The 23,746-nt window shown below is 44.2% G+C and overlaps 1 protein-coding gene across 1 annotated transcript in view; it reads right to left on the minus strand.

Moving 5' to 3' along the window:
• Window positions 1–18,187, minus strand: part of LOC104529065 (tolloid-like protein 2) — a gene marked incomplete at both ends in the record, with an annotated part of 21,857 nt that extends 3,670 nt beyond the window's left edge. Inside the window, 7 exons of the mRNA XM_010173251.1 lie at window positions 1,629–1,744; window positions 7,425–7,549; window positions 12,418–12,523; window positions 12,835–13,013; window positions 13,429–13,546; window positions 15,670–15,840; window positions 18,110–18,187. Coding sequence (XP_010171553.1) covers window positions 1,629–1,744; window positions 7,425–7,549; window positions 12,418–12,523; window positions 12,835–13,013; window positions 13,429–13,546; window positions 15,670–15,840; window positions 18,110–18,187 — 893 coding nt within the window. The remainder of the gene's footprint in view (window positions 1–1,628; window positions 1,745–7,424; window positions 7,550–12,417; window positions 12,524–12,834; window positions 13,014–13,428; window positions 13,547–15,669; window positions 15,841–18,109) is intronic.
• Window positions 18,188–23,746: the final 5,559 nt, after the last annotated feature.

The raw sequence follows: 23,746 nt of genomic DNA on the forward strand, positions 1-23,746 counted from the left end.
CCAATTAAAAATTGAATCATTGGTTTTGATTAATGGGAATATCACAGAGAAACACATTGCCTGAAAATACAGCTGTTAGGGGTCTATACCCTTATGTAAATGACTGTTGTAAGAAAGAGCTAATTTTGCTGACAAGTTTCCATCACCGTGATGCAATTGTGTTCAGTGGCTTTACCATGCAGAGCTTAGCATGAAAATTTCATCCCTTAGGTCTCCTTCCTCTGTAACAAGGATTACAGGCTTTGCTCAGGGCCTGTGGAAGTCACCGATGGGGGTACTTGTGGCATTTTTGTCCTTGAAAGATTTGACCCATGACCCATCTATATAATACAATATAGATGTATTAATTTGCATCTATAGTCTGACACAGAAACATCATTAGGTTAAAACAGATACCCTTCCCCAAAGCCCTGGCTGGATGTGCAGAGTGCAGACTGTAACGATGTCACTGTTCACACTTTTGCAGTTTACTGACTTTTGGACAGCAAAAGGTGATTAATCTGTTTCTATGCAGATGAATACTAAAAGCTCAATATCTGTTCTAAGCTAACGCCTCAGTGCCATGATGTTACTTTGTACCAATTGCTGTATTTGATTAAACAGTAAGCTTAAGCATTTAATCTGAACTTGTTGGGGTTTTTTGGGTTTGTTGTTGTTTTGTTGGGGTTTTTTTACCATTAGTGGTTCAGCATTTAGATGCTGAGTCCTATCCAACACAACTCTTCTGAAGAGGCTGAGACAAAGGGAGAATTTACAGTAAGATGTACAGCACAAAACTCCCACTGCTGTAGTTTCAAAACCTGGATGGTTCTTGGCACCTCTGCCCCAGCAAAACTCTCCCTGCAGCTAATGGTAGGAGCTCAGCACTGCATGGGACTGTGCTTGCAGGTGACAGAACTGGGTCCCAGAGCAAGACAGCTGCTGCAAAACAAGCAAGCTCTGCTCTTCCTTGTTTGAGTCTGAGTCTTAAGTGCATCTCGAGGGTGGTCCTCAGCAAAGCCGCTCTGATGAGGAGCTCCCAAGCTGGGCTGCACATTCCTGCAGCCTGGTACAGCATGAAAGGCCTGAAGGGCTGGTGTTAGTGGATTAAGGAAAGATTTCATTTCCACAGGAAGATCAATAAAACAAAAAGAGATGGGAGGAAAGTGGACAGGGTGGGTGACTGATGCACAGTGGGGCTTGGCAATTCAAGGCGGGGAGCGGGAGCCCACTGACAGGGACATTATGCCCGCATGACAGGGGCAGGCCACTGATGTCACTCACGGCTCCTCAGGTCCCTTCAGGACCCCAGTTTGCTGGCACATTTTACTTAACTCATCTGACTGGCACCTGCCTTTGAAAGGTGAGCTCAGCTGGGGCTAGTGGGTGGCAGAAAATGTCCATTTGGGGTTCAGCCTTAAATAGAGAGGAAGGATCAGAAATCAACACACAGTTCTCTCCTCAGGATCATGTATTCCTGACCTCATCTCTGGGAGGACAGCGATGGTGCTCAGGAGTCTTTCCAGTCTCCATCCCTGTACTCCAGGCATGCACAGATCTTTTGGCAGCTGCTAACACGGTCATCACAGGCAAAACCAGATGCAAGGGAAGCACAGAGTACACCTCATGCTGATGCAGCACCTACTTACCTTCTCCCCTGGGGTCACTGAGATCCTCCAGACACAGTGGGAATAGGAGGGGTAGCCATTTGGAAAACCAGGAGCTGAGAAATTGCCTGTTGAGTCCTGCAAGGTCTCGCCACAAGCTGCGAGAGAGGGGAAAAAAACAGCAACAAAGAGTGACCCTCAGAAAGATACCAGGGTCTATTCAAATTGTTTGCACATGGCTGCTGCGTGCGGGTTGGTGTCTGGTATTCTAAGGATGTTCATTCATGGTACTGGCCAAAAGTCATTGACTACCTTAGACCTTGCCAAAGGGGTGATGTGAAGTTTGTCAAGATTCCCAGGATATAAGATTATCAATGCAATGACACAGGGGATATGGGTTTTAAAAAGGCACCTTCATCTTCCTTCCACGTGCCAGCACTTTTAGGTTTCAACCTACTGAGAAATATCTCATCCACTAATCAAATGCAAAATATTAACCACACCCCACATCGCAATACCAAGACTGTTAGCAAATCTGTTTTTCCTTCATTAAAAGCTCTTAACGAAGTTCTCCTTAGTTACAATTGTTAAGTGTCTTTTTTTTTTTAAGTTATAGCATCCTAACAAATGCAGGGCAAGCCCCACTACACTCAGGCTTCAGCTGTCCAGCACCTACCCTGCTGTCACACTGTGCTGGATAAAACATGAGCACTGCAGCTTGCTCTGCTCCGCACCTTCCTGTTTTGTGGCCAGCTGCAGTTGATGAAATGTAGATCCCAGAGTGACTTTTGGGAAGCCAGTAACATACGCACACATATGCTCCTTTTGGGGAACCACAGCTTCCAACATCTGGGAAAGCTGCGACTACTGTAATTCCTGCTTTCTGAGACAGGAGGACTGAGCTGGAACAAGCAGTGTCCATCTACATCCGCAGAGCAGCTGACTGGTTAGGTAGGAGGATCACAAATATCAAAGCTCCCATTTCCTTCAGAGTGCTCACTAGACACATGCAAATACCCATTGCAAGGAGCAGCAACCTTGGCTTGCCCGATTTCCAGTTGTTTTTTTCTAAGTTCATAGCCTATTGATGTTACAAAGCTGCCCTTGACCTGCAACTTGGTTTCCTCAGTGACAGTAAGGCAGCTCCCAAAAATCCCTCATTAAGCAGCAGTTCTTTGAAAGATCCGACAAGGCCAAACATCTGGCTCCCTTTCTCATGGAAATGTCAGGGGATGTTCCTCTGCCTGATGCTATCACACACTCGCTAATTTTTCAGCCATGATCACATTTAGATGGGCGGGTCGGAAGTTGGAGGTGAAAAGAGACTGGTTCCATTCAAAAGTGTAATATCTTCAAAAAGGGGAGAGGGAGTCACCTAGGCCAGAAATTCTTCATTTCCCTGAAGCTGTTTGACCCACAGCTTGACAGGTCAGACTAGATGAACAATAGGCAGGGACACAAAAAGGGGTTTTGCTCAACCAAACAGCTCCTAGGGGCAATCTGGAAGGTGGAGTCACTCCTAAGAACGAGTTGCACATTTCAAGACACAGGTCAGCATGGGATCTGGCAAAGTGATTCCTGTCAAGGAAGCCAAAGGTATTTTAAACTAATCAAAAAAAGCACCACTAAGCAAAACAGGCAGGTAAATGTACGCATCTGCTCCAGAGGAATGAAGGAAATAAATCAGAGTTCAAAACCTCTACACCGCTCCTTCCTTCTCAAGCAGTTTTGAACCCTAAGATCTCTCTCTACCATTATGCAACTACAAGGGAGCATTTCACAGCAAGTTTTAGTTTCAAAGTATTCTGCAGAAATAGCTAAAATCCTTCTGCCTCTCCCAGCATGTTTGGCAGGTGATGCTGTCTGTATTCTTCAGGTGGGCAGAGAGAGGCTTGCAAAACCTGATGGCCTGCATGAACTGGAGAAGAAATCTGGACTTCTATTTGCAGAAAAAATGCACTTTCTTCCCTTTCCACCTCTTGGCTTGCCTCATTAGCTGTACCAGAATCTGTTAGGACAATTTCAGCTCCCAGGATGCTCCTAGGACCCTCAACCAAGAAACACATGCTGCTCCAGCAGATAAACTTCTTGAAGAAGCTGAATCCCAGCCATATTTATTCTGAGCCTGTCACCACTGCTGGTCAATGGTCTGGAGTGGTCACCACCTTAGGATGGCTCTAGGAATGCCAACATCTGAAGAGGGGATTTCAATCCATAACTCACCAAGATATATAAACATTCTATTTCCCTGCTCAAAAATCTATTTAAACAAATATTAAATTATAAAGAGAGCTCTAAATCACTGGGAACACATACTACATTACCATAATGACATAGGACAAAGAGGATTACTGCCCTCAGCTGAATCACAGTGAAGGTTTCCAACAGCCTTGACTGAATTCTCCTAACTGTAATTACACAGTACCTTGCAAGACTGTGTAATTATGGAACAGGTACTAAAATACTTGCCACCAAACACTACTCTGCTAAAACATCATGAAAGGAGACCTAGCTAACTATCCAAACCTTGCAGAGGAAACTCTCCAGACACGCTGGGAGAGGCTGGCCTTTCAGCACAAAGGAGACTGATTGCTTGTGTAGGGAGAAGCAGGATAATAACAAGCAATGCATATTTGTATTTAGAGCACAGTATCTTGCAGAGCACACCGATAAGCAATACAAATCTACTCCACCTAGTAGCAAAGAAGCCAATAGGTCCAATAAGATTAGTGTTTGGTACTTCTGGGATCCAAGAAACAGAGCTGAGGTGGTTTTCACATGTAAGCAGCTAGAAAGGAACAGAGGCAAAAAGCATAGCAGGAAAGGTGAACGCTTCAGGAGTCATTTGTAGATGAAGTAGTTGAATGACAGGCACTTACTGCTCACCAGCTGGTTACTGGTACACAACATCTTTTTGAAGCTGAACACAGAATTGGATGAGATTACATAAATGCAGGACCATTCTCAATTCATAGTTTAACCATTCCTGCACAGTTAGCACAGCCACACAGGCCTGTTTCCTTTCACACACCACAAGACTGCAGGATATGCTGTTTTAAAGTCTTTTATAGTTACTATACTCATCAAATCCTCAACCATGCAGCCATATCAAATCTAGTATTTACCACTACGCAGCAGAATGCATCTTGCCTTCCAGAAATTCCTTCAGCAAATTTCATCTGATTTCACCTGGCTTGGCACTAACCTTAACCCAGCAGTTATAAGCTTTGGGGAATTAAGAGTAATTTAAAACAGCAGGGTTTTGGAATGGGAAGCTAAGACAGCCCTAACTGTAGCAGCCACAAGAGCTCCAGTCTAATGAGTTGGAGAGTCGTGTTTCTTACAATAGACACAGCAGTTGTTCTGGCTCATACCATTGCACACTTGTAACTCATCCTCCACCATGCAAGCTCTTTTTGAGGGGATTTTCTTAGGCATTTTCATATGGAGACTCTTTCTAAAAGGGAAACCATTTGCCATTAAACTCCTAGACTATGTTGTTGCATTTTACATAAAAATCCTCAGCTTGGCTACTGAACAAAGCTGTCCTCCACTTAAAGTCTCATTCAGACCCTGCTTGAACATACAACTGAAGTCCTTTGGTTTTGGACTCCTGTGCTTTGCATTCTGCAGAGGAAGAGAACTTTTCAAGCTACAGATTCAAATGGCAGCTGAAGATGTTCATGTAATTAAATGTACTGCACTCTTTCTCCTCAATTGCAACCTGGGTATAAATTTTGATGCAAAGAAAAAAAAAAAAACAAACCAAAACAATAGCAATTTGAAGAAAAAATATTTAGTAGGCTTAAAACTCTAATAATTCTGCTGCCAAATATTTTCTGAACTGCAATAACCTCTGCTTTGTGGAAAAAATGTAAAAAGTTGAAAAGTTCTACTTTGCAGGTGGAAAACTTGAAACTCAGAAGGGTCCTCATTTTAAGAAAGTTGCTTTGTAGCTTTTAGTTTGACTTTAACCTCAGGACAAAGTGGCTTTTCAGCTTGCCTCAAGAAATCTGAGTCCGTAGTCAATGTTTCCAGCTATGGGAATGAAAGGTCTGCTTGGATTAAGTCTGACTCCATCAAAAAATATAGTGCAAGATATCCCTTTTTTTTTTTGAGTATTCAAATGAACAGATCCCTAAACTAATCTGTGAGATAATTTTCCAAGAACTACATCTTGTTCAACCAAAAGCAAGAAAATTATGAGTGGTAAAAAAGAAAAAAAATGTTAGTTAGAACTGGCGCACCTAAGAAAGTTGTATCACTCACTATAAGCTAAGCAGTGATCCCCAAACATCACAGACCCCAAAGTACTGTTGATCCTCATAATTTATTCTAGACCCTTGTGAAATCATACTCTGACCTGTAGCTGGATACAGAGAAGAAGCAGATCTGTACACCACCTATCAACCATTTTCCATGGCCTCATGAATGGTTCACAGAGCAGTGCTAGCCAGCTACTCACTAAGATGTGACATACTCCTAAAACTTATCTCTCCTCCTCACCTTTTCCTCTCTGTGATGTGCTTATTCCAAGAGGATTAGTCATTAGATTGCATTAGGTTTATGATCAGTCAAAGCCACTCTCAATGGGATCAACAGGCTGGCCAGGCCAATCCATTTAGATAAACTCCTGGTCCATACCTGCAAAAGTCCTTTTTTTCATTTTTCAAATGTTACAGAATCAATCTGCAGAATTAGGGTAACTCTCTAATTCTCCAGTATCTTCACATGAATGTTTCACTACCAGTAGAAAGTCAACAGAGCTTGTTAAATTTTCTCCCTCCAAGCATCACACCTTCCATGCCGTCTCCCTTCTCAGTTTCTGGAGCCCACGCTACAGGTATCAGACTGGGTGCCATCTATGCCTCTCTTTACATCCTCACATTCAACCTGTCCTTAAGGCTGGCAGATTTCATCCCTGGAATCTGTTTTTCTCTATTAAACTATTCAGCTAAAACTGTTGCATAAACTTTCACTAATATCTCCAGTTTAAAAGGATCTCTTTGTTCTGATGGGTAAATTTAGTCTCCCAATCATGTATGTGACCCCTGTGTTCTTTTTCCAATCTTTTCAGACCCCAGACAAAGCAAGAGTCAAGACTGTGACTCTTTAGTACACCACGTGTATGTAGATAGGTTCACTATCAAAGCTCTTCCCAGTCTATCAACCCTTTTACAGTAAAAAGAGGGGTACAGCTGTCCCCTGAACAGCCCAAAGCATCAGCTTCCAGCACATGGTTGTTTCATAAATCAGCATCTTCGGGCTTTCTTTCATGTTATTTCCCGAGCCTCAATGCAACACACCATAATCACGGAGACACACTTAGTGTTTCCTGAAGGCTCATCCCTGGGATAACATCTATATAAATAACTCAACACAAGTTTGACAGTTGGTGTGCAGAGACCCTGGTTTACCAGATATCCCTCTGCCACTTCACTCTGTCCATGACCTTGTACATCAATTCCATTTTCTATGAACAGAGCCTACACCTTTAATTCTGGCTAGTATATTTACATGAAACCAACGGCAAAACACAAGCCTCATCCTAGCCCCTCTCCCAGCTTACTCTGCAGCTCCTCTTACTAAGTTTCAGTAGAGAACACTGGACAAATCTGAAGCCCTAAACCAAACAGGAATACTTGCAAAATACTAATAGGAGACACATGTTAGGCAAGATCAATTTGCACACAGCTCCAACTTGAAGCATTTGATAGTCTACATTTCCTGAGTCCCTTTCATCAAAGGGATTGTTAAGGTGCTCTTGAACTCCAGTGCCTTCCAGATAAACCATGTGTATACAATAAAGCTGGAGCCATCTCCACAAGCCATATTTACCTGGGCATTTGTACAACTTCCTTGCCTGAGCGATGTCTCCCTGACTCAGGCGAATACGCTGACCAATAGTTGGCCGGACCCCGTTATCATCACGACGGGGAAGGATGGTGTCGAGGAAAACTCCTCTAAAGGGAAGAACAGAAAGACAAAGAGCAGTGAAGTAGGAAAAGTGACACGATACACAGAAAGTCATCCTGGCAGGCCTCCCACACCATCCCCTTGACCATATATTCCATGCTAACAAGCAAGAGTAATGCAGATTGTGATAACCATATGTCTTGAGGTGGCCTTCTCACTATAGCAGACAGCTTCCAAATGTACAGGCAAGTCTGCCAAGCCAGTAAATTCCTCTTTTGATATATCAAGATTGCTGCTGCCTCTGTTTGAATATAGGCACATTCCTTGCCATAAATCAGAAAAAGCAATGAAATATCTTTGCAGAAGGTTCATGGCACATCTGGCTCAGCAGGAGCACAGATTGGACACTTCAGCCAGAGAAGCAGAGGGAAAGGAAGTTTGTTCAGTAGCAGATGGAACTGGGTTGGCAGTGACTGCAGTTGCCACAGACAAGAGAAAGATAAAAGTGCCCTACCTTTGTTCTGGATGAGTTTCCAAGTTAATAACTCCATTTCTCTCTACCTTTTTTCCTTGTTATTTCTTCCATGCGGTACTTCATACTCAGGAGCTCTCTACTGCACTTCTGATCTCAGTCCAGAAAAGGATTTAAGCTCACTTCCGTCAAAATGCAAAGGTCTCGCATCCAAGCAAGAGCTGGCACACAAGAGATACCCTAAGGCAACATTAGGACTGCAGGGCTGAAGTGGGAGGGAGGAATCAGAAACCTGACCTTCAGGCTGGTAAAGTGGAAGCTCTCACAGTCAGGCTGTCTAGTCCACAGAAAGCATTTCACTGCATCCCTGAATATCTAACAGGCTTGGAGGTGCCAAGGATAACAGTGAGCTTGAAACTTCAGCATCAGCTCTGGGAAGCAGACTTCTCTTTCTGAAGAACAGGATACAACTGTCTGTAGAATCCAATGGAAAATCAGGACAGAAGCAATAATTTTAGGGCTGCCTATTCCCAACACAAGAGTCTTCAAGTATGGGTGAAGCTCTAAGTACGCAAGTAATTCTGTTTGTTGGGCTGCTCAGCTGCATAAGAGCCTTGGGAAGGAGTTTGAGAGGGGATTTTGTATTAGTTTAATTTTAAATAAATACTGTGAGCAGAGTATTTGGATCACAGTTGTCCAGAGGTGCAGCCAATATTCTTGAACAGAAAATATCATTCTATTAAACATACTTTGTGGTGGAAAATTATTTTGTAAATACTCAAACTGAAGGAAGAAATAGAGGGGAAGGAGTTTAATATGTTTTAAAAACTAGAATCATCTCTTGCTTTAGGGATGTTGGGGTTTCTTCAGTGGTAGGAAAATTCCTGATTAGCACTAAAAATCAGTGCTTACAAGTTCTGAGGTAAGCCCATCAAATTTTGATTGACAAATTCAGGCTGGCATTCTACATGCCAGCTGCATGCCTCAGGCTGAACTCAATATTTAAGTTTATATATCAAAAATAAATCCTCCAATTCCAGAAACACCATGAACAGAGAAACAGGTCATTTGCTCACAGTAAGTTTTCAAGCCTCATCAGGAGTTCACAGAAGAACTCAGCATTTGTCAGGGACATACTTTTGTGGCCAGTGAAATGTTTTATGCAGATCTCCAGGCTCAGCCAGGGAAGAATTACAAAGTTTAATAGAGAAACCACTACTTGCACACTCAAACTTTTGATTCTTTTTTCCCATTCCAGCCCTCATGGCTGCATACTCACAGCTCCCAGCCTCCTGCACAGAGCATACACCTAGGGTCTTGCTCACACAAAGGAAACAACTCACAGCTTTAAATTGTGATCCCTTAGTACCTGCCAAACACATTTTCTTCCTGAACGCTGTAACCTAGGTTGGGACAGTAAGATTTCTGGGTTTGCTTTTTCCACCAACTGAATTTTGTGCTTCTTTCACACGCATTGCTGAACCTGACTCCAAATTAGGGGGCAGTAAGTATAGTTCCTCTCATTTTACAAAGGAACTGAGAACAGAAGAGAGTCTTTCTGGCCTAAACCACACAGGTCCCAGCAGTCCCATGCTGTACACCCAAACACCATACAACACTTTATGGTGTTAAGTTGCATGTTTGGTGAGTGTCTCTGAGAGCATTGATACTTTGGCTCACAAATTAATAAACACCAAGCAGACATCACTAAACAGAGCAGCTCAGGCACTCTAACACCAGTACTGTTCTTGAATAAATACTTGACCTCTCCTCCCAGAGGTAGAAAAAGAGCCCAGGAATCCTGGATGCCTCATTCTCCTGCTTGGCATGGGCAGAGTGTACAGTAGCTGCCCAATGCAGTGGTAAGTCAAGCACGAAAACCCACCATTGCTACTAGCTAAGAATGACAGAGTTTAAGCAGAGATGCTCTCAAGAGTCATTAGCACTGCATCGTATCCTGAGCGTGTAAAGTGTTACATAAATGTTATGGAACTATCAACTGATCTTGAGAAATGCTGAAGATTTACCATCCCATCTGAAGGCAACAGATACAAGTGCTTAAAACACCACTCAAGAAAGCAGATGTTCAAGGCAGGTTAAGCACTTAGCTACAGGCAGCTACATTTTGTCCCAACTCTGTTATTTATATCCCCATCTGCAGAGGAGAGACAACATAACCCTACTTCACACAGTAAAACCTGTGGAGTATGCAAGTGCCATGTGTATGTATCTTCTGCAGGATTAGGATGGCATATTGCCAATACATCAAGAAGATGCCCCTTGACATGCAGACAGTGCTACCTGCACCCTAATTCAAACACAGGCTTTGCAGAGCTCATGTTTTGCTGTGCTGCCATGCCTACTAGCAAGAGACTCAGTGAATTAAGCTAACCCACTATTTGCTTAGGACTCTGTGGAGGTTTAAACTTTCTTATTGCTAAGCTGCCATTTATGGGTCTTGACAGCCATAAAATAAATTGTTTAATGAGACAGCAATATTCAATTTAATTTGCTGCCATGTCTGTAAGGAATGCATTGGGAAATAAAAGCCTGCAGCCATACTCTGCAAAACAGGCAGCTTTCTGAGATAGACGAGAACAGAAGTTCCCATGGTAAAAACTTGTTACTGCCATCATTGTTGTCCCTTTCTGTCCTAGGTATAAATTTTAGAATAAAAAGGGCCTAGGATCTGCAGCAGCATTTGACCATGGCAAACACCATCTGATTTGCTATCATCAATATTCACCAGGAGTCATAAACAAGGTTGTGCTAAGTGCCACCTAAGAGCTGATTCAAGACAATGAGTCACAGACACGGCTCTGTATCTTTCACCTCCTCTTCACTCACACACCCCTTCTCCACTGGTTGGGTGCTCAGACCATCTTTTTCCTATGTGGACTTTCTGATGTATGCTAACGAACTAACACACCCACTACAGCTCTTCCCTTAGCAGCATCATGCAGGGGCTATCTCCTATTTCTAGTCACTGGTCTTAATGAGACATGCTGGAACTTAATGCTTTCATGGGCTCTATGTTTTTATCAGTCGGGTTGCAATTGACCAGCAACCACAAAACTCAGTAAGGTGGGAAGGAGACATGCCTACATGCACAAATCTCTACTGATTGGTCAAGGTAAGCATGGTTCCCTTAGGGCAGCAGATGTCAAGATAGGTCTTGGTAAAGTAAAAGCCTGTTCCCAGCACTGCCTATTTACGGTGAGAGCACAATCAGCCCACAGAGGCACTTAGTGCCCAGTTCAATTACTGCACAAAGAGTGCTACTGGGGTGAGGGTGGGTCACAGAAACAAAGGGCTTAAAGAAAACAGAATTAAAAATCCTATTAAGCACCAATTCAAATTTAGAAGGACTCTTGCCATTTTTATCCCTTTTTGGCCCAGCAGTGTTCTGAAGGACCCTGGTTTACAAGAGACACAGACTCAAAGGCATCCACAATATAAATGGCAGTAATAACTTAATCCTGCTTTTGTGCAAGACAATTATAACCATTTATAGTCTAGAAAATCCTGGAAAGGTCCAGCAGATGCCTCAAGAGAAGAAAAACTGTTTGCTTTGAGTATCTGATCCAAAGAAATTTCTGAAGGCTGCAAAGCACCCTTGCTCAGCCACCATCTCCCACTGCCAGAACAAGCAGCATTTCAGCAAGTTTGATCGTTTTCCCTTGGTTGATGTGAAGTGTTAGAAACAAAAGCACAAAACAATAGGCTTGGCAATTCCATACAACTAGAGAGTAAGAAAACTAAAAAAGCCCCAAGGACACATGTAATTTTTGCAACAAAAAGTTCTCAAGAGTGTGAATATTTGTGCTCTGCCTCCCATCCCCTTTACTCACAGCATGTAGTGAATGAAAGCTCTTAGGAAGGAGCATTAGTGGGATTTATAGAAAAAACTTCAAATAATGCAGCAAAATTGAACTAGTCACCCAGTAGCTCTCATTCCAAATCCAGGACATAACTATGCTCATTTCCCCTCTTTATCTAGTAGAGCTGTCTGATCACAAAATGGGCTCCATCTGGAGGGATGAGATGGAAGTCAAAGGCAAACAGCCTACACAGAAATTGGCCAGCTAGTCAGAACAGGAACAGGACTGAAAATTTCTCCATGAAGAACCCAGAATCACAGAGCTGCAGAGGCCATGATCTAAAGTACATGCATAAATGGTTAAAAAAGTAGCCAAGCAATTAAAGATCATGATCTAGACTTTAAATTCTCCCTTGGGAAAGTTGCCAGGGATTCGGAAGGCAATATTGTGACCCTAAAGCATGAGCTAGACAACCAAGAGATTCAAAGGTGTTTTGAGATCACTGCAAGTGCCACATATCTCTGCAATAGATCACAGGTCTCCTTCTAGGCTCCATGTATCTCACAGAGCTAATCACAACTACTGAAGATAGTCCAAAGGACATGTAACTTTGGATTCTCACCTGGAGAATGTGTTCCTAGCATAATGCATGATGCTGTCGAAGTCATAGGTCTCTCCCAGCGAGTTCACTTCCCCAGCTTCCATCTTTAAAAAGTTGTACTCCTGACCTGTAATGCCAACAAAGGCAAAAAAACAATTTATTTTTTTTTTTTAAAGGTTTTTTTTTAAAGTTTTAAAAAAACTTTTTAAAAGTTCTGGGAGCCTAGAATGAAAGGGATATACTCCTACTTTCCAAAAATTCCACCTGAACATCCAAAATCTCTATTCACCCAAATATTTTGGCCCTCATTCTAGACAAGGCCTATCAATATTTCTGCTCCATCCCGGCTCATGGATCACTAGGGTTTTCCACAAATCCAGCAAGAAAGGTTTCCACCCATCCAAAAGTCAGGTGGAATAACCTGAAGTGCCATTTTACCTTGCTGTATGTTCTCTCTGATGATTGTGACATGCTGGTCCCTGTCAGGCCGTGTGTGCTCATGCCAGAAACCCACTACATGACCCAGCTCATGAGCCACAATACCAAACTTGTCACAGTTCTTCCCAATGGATATAGCCTGAGGGCCTCCTCCTCTGCGACCCACATATGAGCAGCATCTGGAAAAGAAAACCAATGCAGCACATCAATTAAATGGGGAAGTTTGAGACATAGCAACAGGAGATGGCATCTGGCAGGGTGCAGGACAGGTTACCAGTTGCATATACTATATGTACTTAGATGTGTGTGTGTGTGTACGTATAAAGAAAACACATCAGTACACATCTATAAAAATACCTATATACACTTAAGTATTATCCCAGGAAAAAAATTCCAGAAAGGCTTAGCACCTTGTTCTGAGCAAATATGAAGTTATCCCGGCGAATCTTACAGAGAGTAAGGATGGATCTCTATGACAGATTCCCCAATGTAGTAATTGGTTTATTCCAACCAGAGCTAGACTCACAAAGCCATCTATCAATGAAAGGGATGTCTGCAACACAGCTAGGTGCAGGGAATTTGTGTATCACTTACCCGCATGTTCTGTATGTGAACACAATGAAACTCTCTTCATCTGTTCTCTCCACAAATGTCACACAAGTGTGTTTCTCCCAGTGCCTCATTGCTTGCTTAAAGATAGCTCTTTGGGTTCCTGAAAAAAGAAATCGAAGAGCAGCCAACAGTGAAGGCCTGGCTTTCACGAAAGTCTCTAATGGACTTCATCTGGATAGGTGAACAGTCAATCCTATACCTGTAGACACCTCCAGGAATCTGGGACCCACTTCCTATTATAGGATGAATGTACTGTATCATACTTTAACCTCCTTCTGTTTGATAAACTAATTGCTCTAATTAAACAGGCATCAAACTTGGTTAAGCACATCAATACTTCTGCATATGAGAAATGTCACCACACTAGGTAGAGGTCATTCTGACAGAGCTCCTGGTTGTTCTGATCTGTGCACCAGCTACTCAGTGGTGTGACAAGTTTCCTCTTATCCTGCAACATAACATGACTACAAACAGCTTTCAAGATCCAAGAATCTCCCGAGAGTTATAGATGTTCCTCAAAACTAAGACAAAACTATATTCAGGTATTTAAAATTAGAAGCAAAAACTGTATAGGAGCTAGAGGCAGTCTCAGGGAAGTGTAAGAAGGTAGAGAGATACACTGCTGCTCTGCACTTGAACTGAGGGACAGCGCAGGACTCGCACAGAGAAACACCTGAGAAGCAGGGTATTATGCCTGTTGCACACTAGCAAGAAGACAGGCCACAGGACCACTGGAGCAGCATACCTCCCAGTGGTCACTGAGCAGCATCCAGAACAGTCACACAGCTGGGAAGCAATTCCCCAGAGCAGCACACAGCCAGGAGGCTGCCCTACACTGCCTTTCCAGCATAGCTTCTGGTACACACAGGGCTGCAGAGCAAGCTGCCATTCTCCAGAGGGACTAGAGAGGGGGGGAGGCCAGAAGTACACCAGAAAGGCACCAGGGATACAGACAGGAGCTCCAGGGAGGGATTAAGCTGAGGCAAAAGCCCAAGTTGAATGCAAGAGACAACTGTGCTATGACGAGAGCTGCTTCTTACACAGTCACCACCCAAAGGGAAGGGTGGTATTACCCACTCTGGACTGCTTAGGGCAGTGGGACACACATTACACAGAGCAGACTTTCTCATCAGACCCTAAGGGATGAGGATGGATGTTCTCTGACAAATGCAGGGGGACAGTTGTGGCTAGCAGGCTACTCAATACCCTGTCAGGTTGCATGAGCCCCTCCTTTTGTAGGAGATGAACAGACCCTTCCACTGGAGCTTCCCAGACTCCTGGCAGCAGTGCGGGTGCCAGAATAAGATGGGGTCTGAGTGAACATGTTAAAAAGGTCTTGAGGATCACCCCAAACTAGCAGGAGGAGCAGGACTAGGGAGGCAAACCCACACTGTACAGGAGTGGTTCCCAAACTGCCCTTTGCTGCTGGGCCGAAGTACGTCACAGGAGCTCAAAGGAATAAGTTCTGCAGGATCTAAATGGGAGATGGTGGAGGCAGCCTGGGGGAGACAGGAAGGAGCTGGCTCCAGCGAGGCACAGAACATTTGTTATCCATGAGTCAAGGAAACCAATCCTATGGGCAACCACTGAGCTACAGAGAGGTGGTATCAAATAAAGTTATTCGTCTGCTTTGCACGAGAGACTTGCAAAAGATCTGCTGCACCCCAAGAGACATCTTAGTTTGGACAGTGCCCTGGAGATGCTATAAATATCCTAAAAAGGATACTTTGGAGAACTCCTTATCCACCGTGGGACATGGCTCACTGTTTCTCTCCCTCACACAGCTAGAGGAGACCCTGAAGCTTGGTACACAGCAAACAGCAGGTGAGGAAGCAGAGTGCACAGGGAAAGTTCTCTGAGTGAGACTTCAGAAAGCAATTCACTGTACTTCTGCTCCTGCTCTTCCAAGAGCAGAGAGGGTCCCTTTCTGGAAACACAGAGTATGAATGCAGCTCACAAGTGCCAGCCCCTGAAGCAATCAAGAAAAGTGACCAAGTCGCCCAATTATTTCTTGGAATCCAAGAGAAGAACCATCTCACTGCACACTTCAGTCTCAGGCTTCAGCAGTGCACAATTCCTGTGCAACCACGTGCCCACCCTGTCTCAGTAGAGAGGCTCCCAAGGACCTGAGTCATTTATGGGAAAACTCGGTTCCCAAGGTCTCCCACACATTCTGAAACACTCACCCCCGAGCAAACAGGGAGCAACATTTTCACTACTGACCAGTGAAATTTCCTCCGATCACATAGGGGATGACCCCCCCTGGCCAGATCCTCTCAGCCCTGGATGTGGTTGCTCTGCGCACTCTGGGAGAAGAATGTCTATCCATCCCAGACTCATCTTTATATTCCTTCCTCTTCGATGTCCTCGCAAGTGTTGTGTTCTGCCTGCCATCTGCAAGACAGAGTGGCAACACTGTTTAAGTCCTCTTTAGTTCCACATGCAGCCCTCAGGTAATACCCTGGAGCTTCAGAAAAAGAAAAACAGAAAAAGCAAGATGTTAACCCAAACCAGACGCCATAGCCAGATTCGCCAGTGATTTGTTTGGGACTCAGAGACAGTTAATCTGTAGCAACCTGTCCCTTCTTGCCTTGGAGCCTCCCTATGCACTATGTCAAACCTATTCTCCCAGAGGGGTATGAAGGGACACCTGCCCTATCTCTAGCCACACACTCTCTCCAACAGCAACTTCATAGATGGGGACACAATACTTAAATGGGGGAAATGGGAGGATGGCGGTCAAACAGGCACAGATGTCACGGTATATTCTCAACCTGCCCTACTCATCCAGATCTGCAGAGAAAGTTTTGTTCTGGCAGGGCTAGCTTCACAACAGCAACAACTAATCATTTGAGTTGGCCTTGGAAGAAAAGGACAGGTCCCTTAGACTGAAACCTATACTCAAGGCTGAAAAGTATTACATAAAAGTGTTTGTTTTCATATGCTAGGTCTCTGGTGGTTTGGAAACATATACAGAACAGCCAGTCTCTGCTGGAGGAGAGATGCTCAGGGTGGAAAAGCTGAGGTATTCTATACTTAGCACAAATGTCCATCCATGCTGAATCTTTTAATTTTAATGGAAAGGAGCAAATGTGTATAGCATGCTTGAAGAAGCACTGCTTACAGTCACTGCCACGTTGCATGCATGGAGAGGGTTTCTTCAGTGAAAGATAAAGCCATGCAGCCTTTCTAATGCTAAGTCTAACTGGATTTAGCCTCTCTTACTGACTTATACTATTGCTAAGCCTGGGATAACCGAGACCTTTCCTAAAATCCCCCATCCCTCCATGACAAACAATACTCAGAGGTTTCTGCACACCAGCCGTGGGTGGGAGACTCCTTACACTGCCCACAGCCCATGCAGCACTCCATATCTGCAGTGTGCCATGAAACAGCCCCTTCTGCTCTCTGAAACTCACTCAGGGGTCTCCCAGTCTCATCTGGCCAGCAGACACAGTTCAGCTTTATACCAGCAGCAGCACCAGCCCATCTCTAAGTGGAAAACAGCAGAGAGAAGCACCAACATAGAAACACCTTCCTCAAGCGCTCTTGCCCACTGCCTCAGGCCTGCCAGCAGCTCAGGAGACATAAGAAGCTCTGATAAGGAAATACAGCACTGAGCTATGAACACAGCAGTCATGAGTGCAAACATCCCCACCCTGGACTGACCTACTGCATGGTCTCTCTTCCTCAGTGCCTCTGTCTGCACATGGGAAACAACAGTGCCTCCTGCACACAGTGAGTTGCAAACATCTTGTATAGAGCAGGGCAACCCTGTGGAAATGCCAGTAAGATCACGGGTCTGGTAATACCTCACCTACATGAGTGGCAGAAGACAACTACAAAACTTGGCCTGGGTGATTCCTACAGCAAGGAGCAGCCAGCTATCATGACACTCTCTGCCTTGGAATAAAACAGCTGCTCTCCCTGACAGTCATGACTACCTGTACATACTGGGTCTGGCTGGGATGGAGTTCACTTTCCTCATAGCAGCCCATGAGGTACCTACTATGTTTTGGATCTGTGGCTGAACCAATGTTGATGACACACCAATGTTCAGGCTACTGCTGAACAGTGCTTGCACAGCGTCAAGGCTTTCTTATTCTCACTCTGCTGAGCCCTCTCCATTCCCCAAGCAAGTAGAGACAGGATACGCAAGAAGCAGAGAGGATGCAGCTGGGACAGTTGAGCCACATTGGCCAAATGGATATCCCATACTGCCATCATGCTCAGCAATAAAAACTGTGTGGTTTTGTTTTCCAAGGTAGCCATTGCTCAGAAACTGACTGGGGTGAGCAACTAACTTTGTATCACTTGGTTTGGGTTTTTTTCCCTCCTTTTTCATTTATTAAACTGTATCTCAACTAATGAGTTTTCTCACTTTTGCTCTTCCTGTTCTGTCACCTATCCTGCTGGAGGAGGGGATAGTGACCCAGCAGCTGTGTGAGTACTTGGCTGCTGGCCAGGGTCAACCCACCACACTATACAAGGCAAAGTCACCCTTGCAGAGAGTCCACCAACAGCAACAAATGCAGACACCTGGGCAGGGCTGGTCTCCCAGGTACGAAGGCACACACATTTACACAGGACAAAATGTGGTTTTACAGGGGATAAAAAAAGTAAATAAAAGATACCCAAAGGTCAGGGTGGGGTACCACATTACCCTTTTTAACTGCTTTGTTACTGCGATCAGCTGAAGTGGCATTCTCACTTGACACAAGAGACTGTTCTCCCAGGCCTCCTGCAAAGGAAAAAGAGCAGACACATCTCCTGGTGAGTAGGCTGGCAGAGCTCTGACATGGGAAGGACAGCAGCTGTCAGTGATGTCATTTGTGGGTCTGCAGCCATAGAAACTGGCTGCTTTCCTTGTACAGGGAGCAGGGACTAAGAGCCTGATAAAGCTGGGCTCTTTTCCTGGACTTGTTCCCAGCCTACAGTGACATCTTGTAACTCATCACCATCCTGTGTCTTAGTTTCCCCATTTACTGAACAGGCAGAAAGTGTCTTCTAGGGAAGGCTAATTCCACTGAGATTTACTGAGAACAGGAGCTATACAAGGAGGATGGCAGCAACAGTACCACTATTAAATTCCAAATTAAAAAGGTACTCAAACAAGGCAAAGAATGATCTACATTCAGAGCAATGCACTCTTATTAACTCTTATATGTCTGTCCGGAAGTCAGCTTAATCTGAAAAATTCTTCTCTGTGATGCTAATGTCTACTAGCTACCAAAGCAGGAAGAACTCTGATGTTAGTTCCTGGGTATTCCTTGTGCTTCATCCAGCAGCAGCTACCCCTCCCTTTTGGAACAGCACTGCCAAGCACACAGAAGTTCCCAGTTTGTCCATGGAGGTGGCTCCCTCCAGCTCAGTCACCAAAACAAAGCTGGTTGCTCCCACTCTGGGTGCCTCCCTGCCTGGCTTTCCTATTTCCTCCATGGAAAACCAACTCATGATGTTCCCATGGCATGCAAGACACCAGCATGTTGGGGGAGGGATTTGACTGCTTGATGTCACAGCTATTGGGCACAGAAACCACAGCAGTTCCATGGCATCTCTGTACTAGCACCATGCCTAGCCCTCTCCTTTCCTCCAGACAGCACTGCTGCTGCTCCCTCTCCCCACCAGCATGCTCTAGCAGGGTGTTGCTGGCAGCAGGGCGCAGGGGCTGCAGAAGCAACTCCACCAGCTTAGGCTGTCCGGCACACCAAGAGGGCTGAGGGTGCTTGGCACAGCCCAAATCCTCTACCATAAGATGAAGACTCAGGGAGAGATCCTAGCTCCTCAGAAAAGACACATTGGTAGGGAATGGAGACAGAGACCACTGTCTATAGCCCCTACTGGTCTTTTGACCGTTAAGGCACCACAATATTTGGCAATAGCCCAGAACTTGATTTTAGTTTTTCTGATGTATGATGCAGAAATAGGATCTTCCCTCAATACTGGATCCATTCTGCTACAGAAAAAGATTTAAAATACCACTCAGTGGCAGAAACTGATTTAAAACAAACAATAACTTGTTCACAGTTCTGTTTCAGAGGACTTCACAGTAGTTCTGCCCACTATAAAGGAAATAGGAACTGTTCAAACTCACCTGTGCTGCAAGAAGCAAATTGAGATCTCCTTGCCTTACACAAAAATTTACACCACTAAAGTCTGATCTCTAGAAGCACTGTTATGTTCACCCTGGTACCCACAATCCTAAGGTCTACAGACAACTCTGCCACGAGCAGCACAGAAGAGAGAATCAGCCAGGTAACACAGGAGAAGGACTGAGCTCCACTTCATATTCATTTGGCTACTGGGTTTGCAAGGTGCTAGACACAGTGAAGTTCAGAATGTTCACAGGAGGCTCATGGATAACTGCTTTAACCAGAGAAGTTTTCAAAGCACTGGAAAGACCCTGAATTATGTATCTTCTGTCTTGGTTCTGTAACTGTACTTTTCTGTTCACAGAATATTTGCTGACCTTTCTTCCCACCACCACCATCTTTAGCTTCCCCTAAAATGCCTGTTTCTAAATGAAATCCCTCATTACTAGCCAGCAAAGAGGGAAAAAAACCAAACAAATAAACAAAGACCCAACCAAACAAAAAAAAACCCCCAAACAAACAAGAAAACAAAGAGAAAAAAAAAATCAAAAACCCACCAAAACTCAGAGAATCTAAATACCTCAAAAAGGGTAAAGAAGCAGAGGTATTTTCACAATACTGGTTCTCTGTGGTATTTTTCAGTTCCTTAAAAATGTCTAAAAGAATAAAAGCTCAGAATTTTGATCTGGCACCCTACCATAAAATCTACCCAAGTATCTGCTGATTGTCCCACCAAGGGAGGGCCAACAGTCACACAGTCTTGAGATTTGAATTCTATGTAATACCAGCAGCTGCTGAGTGTGGGAAGGAAGGGAGCACTAAGAGATCATCCAGCAGCAAGAGGACCTTCAGGACAGGGACAGAAGAAGAAAGGGATGAAAAAATGGTTGGAAAATAGGGGAGAAGGAAGAAAGAAGAACAAGGCTCTTCTTTCAATAGCTGCTTGTCTTCCAGGTTTCCTGGGCTTTCCATTTTGCAAGGTCCAACTTGGGAACACTACAGAAGCCAGAGAGAACTATAGAGAGTACAGAAACCTGGGCAGCAAGCCACTGAACAGTCACAGACCTAACATGGAAAACCAACTAGCATCTTTTTGGCAGGAAAGCTCTCCATGGTGACTGTAGGAGGAGGGAGAACTCAAAAATGGTGCCTAAAGTGAGAGGGTACAACAGATGAGACAACACGATGTATAACAGATAAATAAAACTGACATGGACTACATTCACAGCCTTAAGAAGGTGGTGCTGATATCACCACTGTTGTCCCCCTCCCTCCTTCCCTGTCTCGGTATCATGTGGTGCTTATTGTTATGTGGTGCTTACGGACATGGCTTAGTGGTGAACTTGGCAATGCTAGGTTTATGGTTGGACTAGATGATTGCAATGGTCTTTTCCAACCAAACTACTCTATGATTCTACGACCATGGGTTCCCCTGTGAGCAGAAGGGGGGCTGAATGAGCTGATCTCTGCAGAGGTAATAGCAAGAGCAAGTTTCTACAGTCTTGGTAGCAAAGTAAAGCATGAAGAGCATGGTCAAACACCATGCAGAAAGGGAGATACTGTTAGTCATACAGCACTGCTGGATGCCATGTGGACGCTTCCAAGAGAGATGTCCCACTTTCAAGACAGCTGGACATCTTCCAGCCCCTGAACCAGTCTTCCTTTGCCAGCTGGAAAACTCTCCTTTGCTCTTGAGCTGGCTTCTCACAAACCGTTCTCCAGCCCCTCCAATGGGGCAAGGATAAAGGAAAAGGTACATCTCTGACACCTTGGAGGAGGGCTGAGAGGATGGTATCAAATTCCACCTCTCTGATATTATACTACCATAACTAATTAGAATTTGAGGAAATGGATGATGAAAGACAGCAATAAAATGAAGCAGAGGACAGTAAAATACCCAGACCTTCAGCTGACTATAGGTTAAAGCTTCATGGTCCAAGACATGCACTAAATCAGGGGATTGTCTCCCAAAGGAAGTGCCATAATTTAACAGAGCTTGACTGGACAAAAGCCACTAGATCTGTGAACAGGAACAAGCCTGATTCAACAAGATGGATTGCTCTGAACTCTATCACTCTTTTCCAGCCTCAATGTCCCATCCTAAGATTTTCCTTTGTTTTCTTTCATGCCCAGTCCTCGTCACTTCCTTAAGCCCAAGCTCAACAAAAGTTCCTCTTCTCAGTTAAATTCTACATCCCCAGGACTCCTCATCCCCCGCCCCCACCCAAAGTATGCTATTCTTCACACAATATCCCATTCCATTTAAAGGAAACCTCAACCAGCCATTCACCACCAGAATTATTAAGGCATGTGGTCTTTGCTAAAGCAAAGAATAATTTTGTATTTCTAAATAAATGCAGCTTGCTTCCAGTTACAAACAGATTGCTTCTTAATTGAACTTGGGAGGTGAATTATATGGTGAATTAGGAAAAAAGAACAACTCTGTATTTAGTGAATTGTTCCCCTAAGAGGGAACTGTATGGGATTGAATTGCAAATGATGGCACCAAACCCTACAGCCGGCCCCCCTCTCCTGCACCAGAGCTGCTGACCTCTGCTGTGCTGCAGTGTCATTTGCGCAGACTGCTTTTCCAAGCTGCGAGCACATTCTTTCCCAGAGATCAGTGCAAGCCTTGGTTTCTTATGCAAAGGAGATGTTTGAATAAACTAGTGTGACTAATGAAATCTACAACATCTTTGCATATTTTGTCTTTGCATCTTGCATTGTAGCCCATGAAAAGGGAGAGCACTGCACAAAGGCTAGATATGGGTGTGCAGATACATTGGATATTTTGAAACACTACTAATCTCACTAGTACAGACATGGAGCACCCACACCCTTCTCTCCCACAAGGGTGTTTTTGAATTACACATGAGAATTTTGGAAGATCCTGTTCTGATTCACATAAATTTTTAGACGTTTCCTATCATTATGGTACCTAAACATATCCCAAAGATTAAAGTGACTTGACAGACATTTAGTCCTCTCTTCTGATTCTTCCCAAGAGAAGGGTAAATCATGATCCTAGCAAAACAAAGGTAAGTAACTGACATGCCATAATCAATAAATAAGGAAGGTAAGAAATGCACCTTGCATCTGGAACAACTGCACACAGGTTGCAGGCAACGTGCAGGTCCTGTTGCCCTTGAACAAGTCCCTGAAGTTGTACCTCTCTGATGGACTATTCGGTCATGTCCAAGAGCAGTGCAGATTCTAGCTTTACTGCTCCAGAGCTTGAAATGTCTGCATGTGTATTGAAGCCTATTATCACTAGAAACACTGAAAAGGAGAATGGAGATCTCCAGTTCAACACAATGCTCTGTGGAAAGCCAACACAGTGACAGAAAGACGGGCATGGTCTGCTGCTTACAGTAACTCGTAATGAGATGGGCAGAACAAGACTGATTTTTCTGGGGTTTTTTTAAATGTATATCCAGCAGTTAACAAGCCTTCCAAAATCACTTTCATCCTCAGTACTTCTTATCTGCTGCAGTGCCAGACCAGCCATCACCTTTCTCCAGCCTGTTTAAGCTTCGTCTGCTTCTCCCATAGCCAGGGATGATACAGAATTTGTTAGATCACGCCTCCATGCACAGATCTGTACTAGACCTCCTAAGCTTTTTAACTCCCACATTTTTATGATTAAATCCTTCCTAGCAATTTGTGCTGCTTAATAGCTACAACCCCATCAGGACACTGCTGGACTCCCTAACTAGATAAACTTAGTTTCTGTGCACAACCTGGCAGAGAACACACAACAGGTTCTCCTCCCAGGCTGGGAATATTTCATCTTCTACCTACAGCACATTTGTACAACAATGCGTTTTTCTGTTTCCCACAGACCGAGAGAACTTGGCTGACTGAAAGAAACTTCCAGTAGCTTAAATGCACCATAAATCTTAGCCAAATCCACCATGCTTGCAGCCCTGGCTGAAGAACAGGTGTCCAAATTGTTTGCAGGAACTAGAGAGGCAGCCTGAGGTGGTAGGTAAGGATCCAGCGAAGCAGAAAGCAGCGAGCTGTGGCACTGTTGGGAAGAAAGCAGTTTCTCCCACTTTTCCAGAAGAGGAAAATTAAAACCTAATTTTGTTGAAAGAAGTCTAAGTTGTTCAGCTGGAACCAAAATAAAAGACAACATATTAAAAGAGAGAGCACACAAAGCATGCCAAGAGTCAGATCAAAACTACTTGTGGTGGTTTGGGTGGATT

The sequence above is a fragment of the Antrostomus carolinensis genome, unplaced genomic scaffold (assembly GCF_000700745.2).
Source record: "Antrostomus carolinensis isolate BGI_N321 unplaced genomic scaffold, ASM70074v2 scaffold36778, whole genome shotgun sequence".
Lineage (NCBI taxonomy): Eukaryota > Metazoa > Chordata > Aves > Caprimulgiformes > Caprimulgidae > Antrostomus > Antrostomus carolinensis.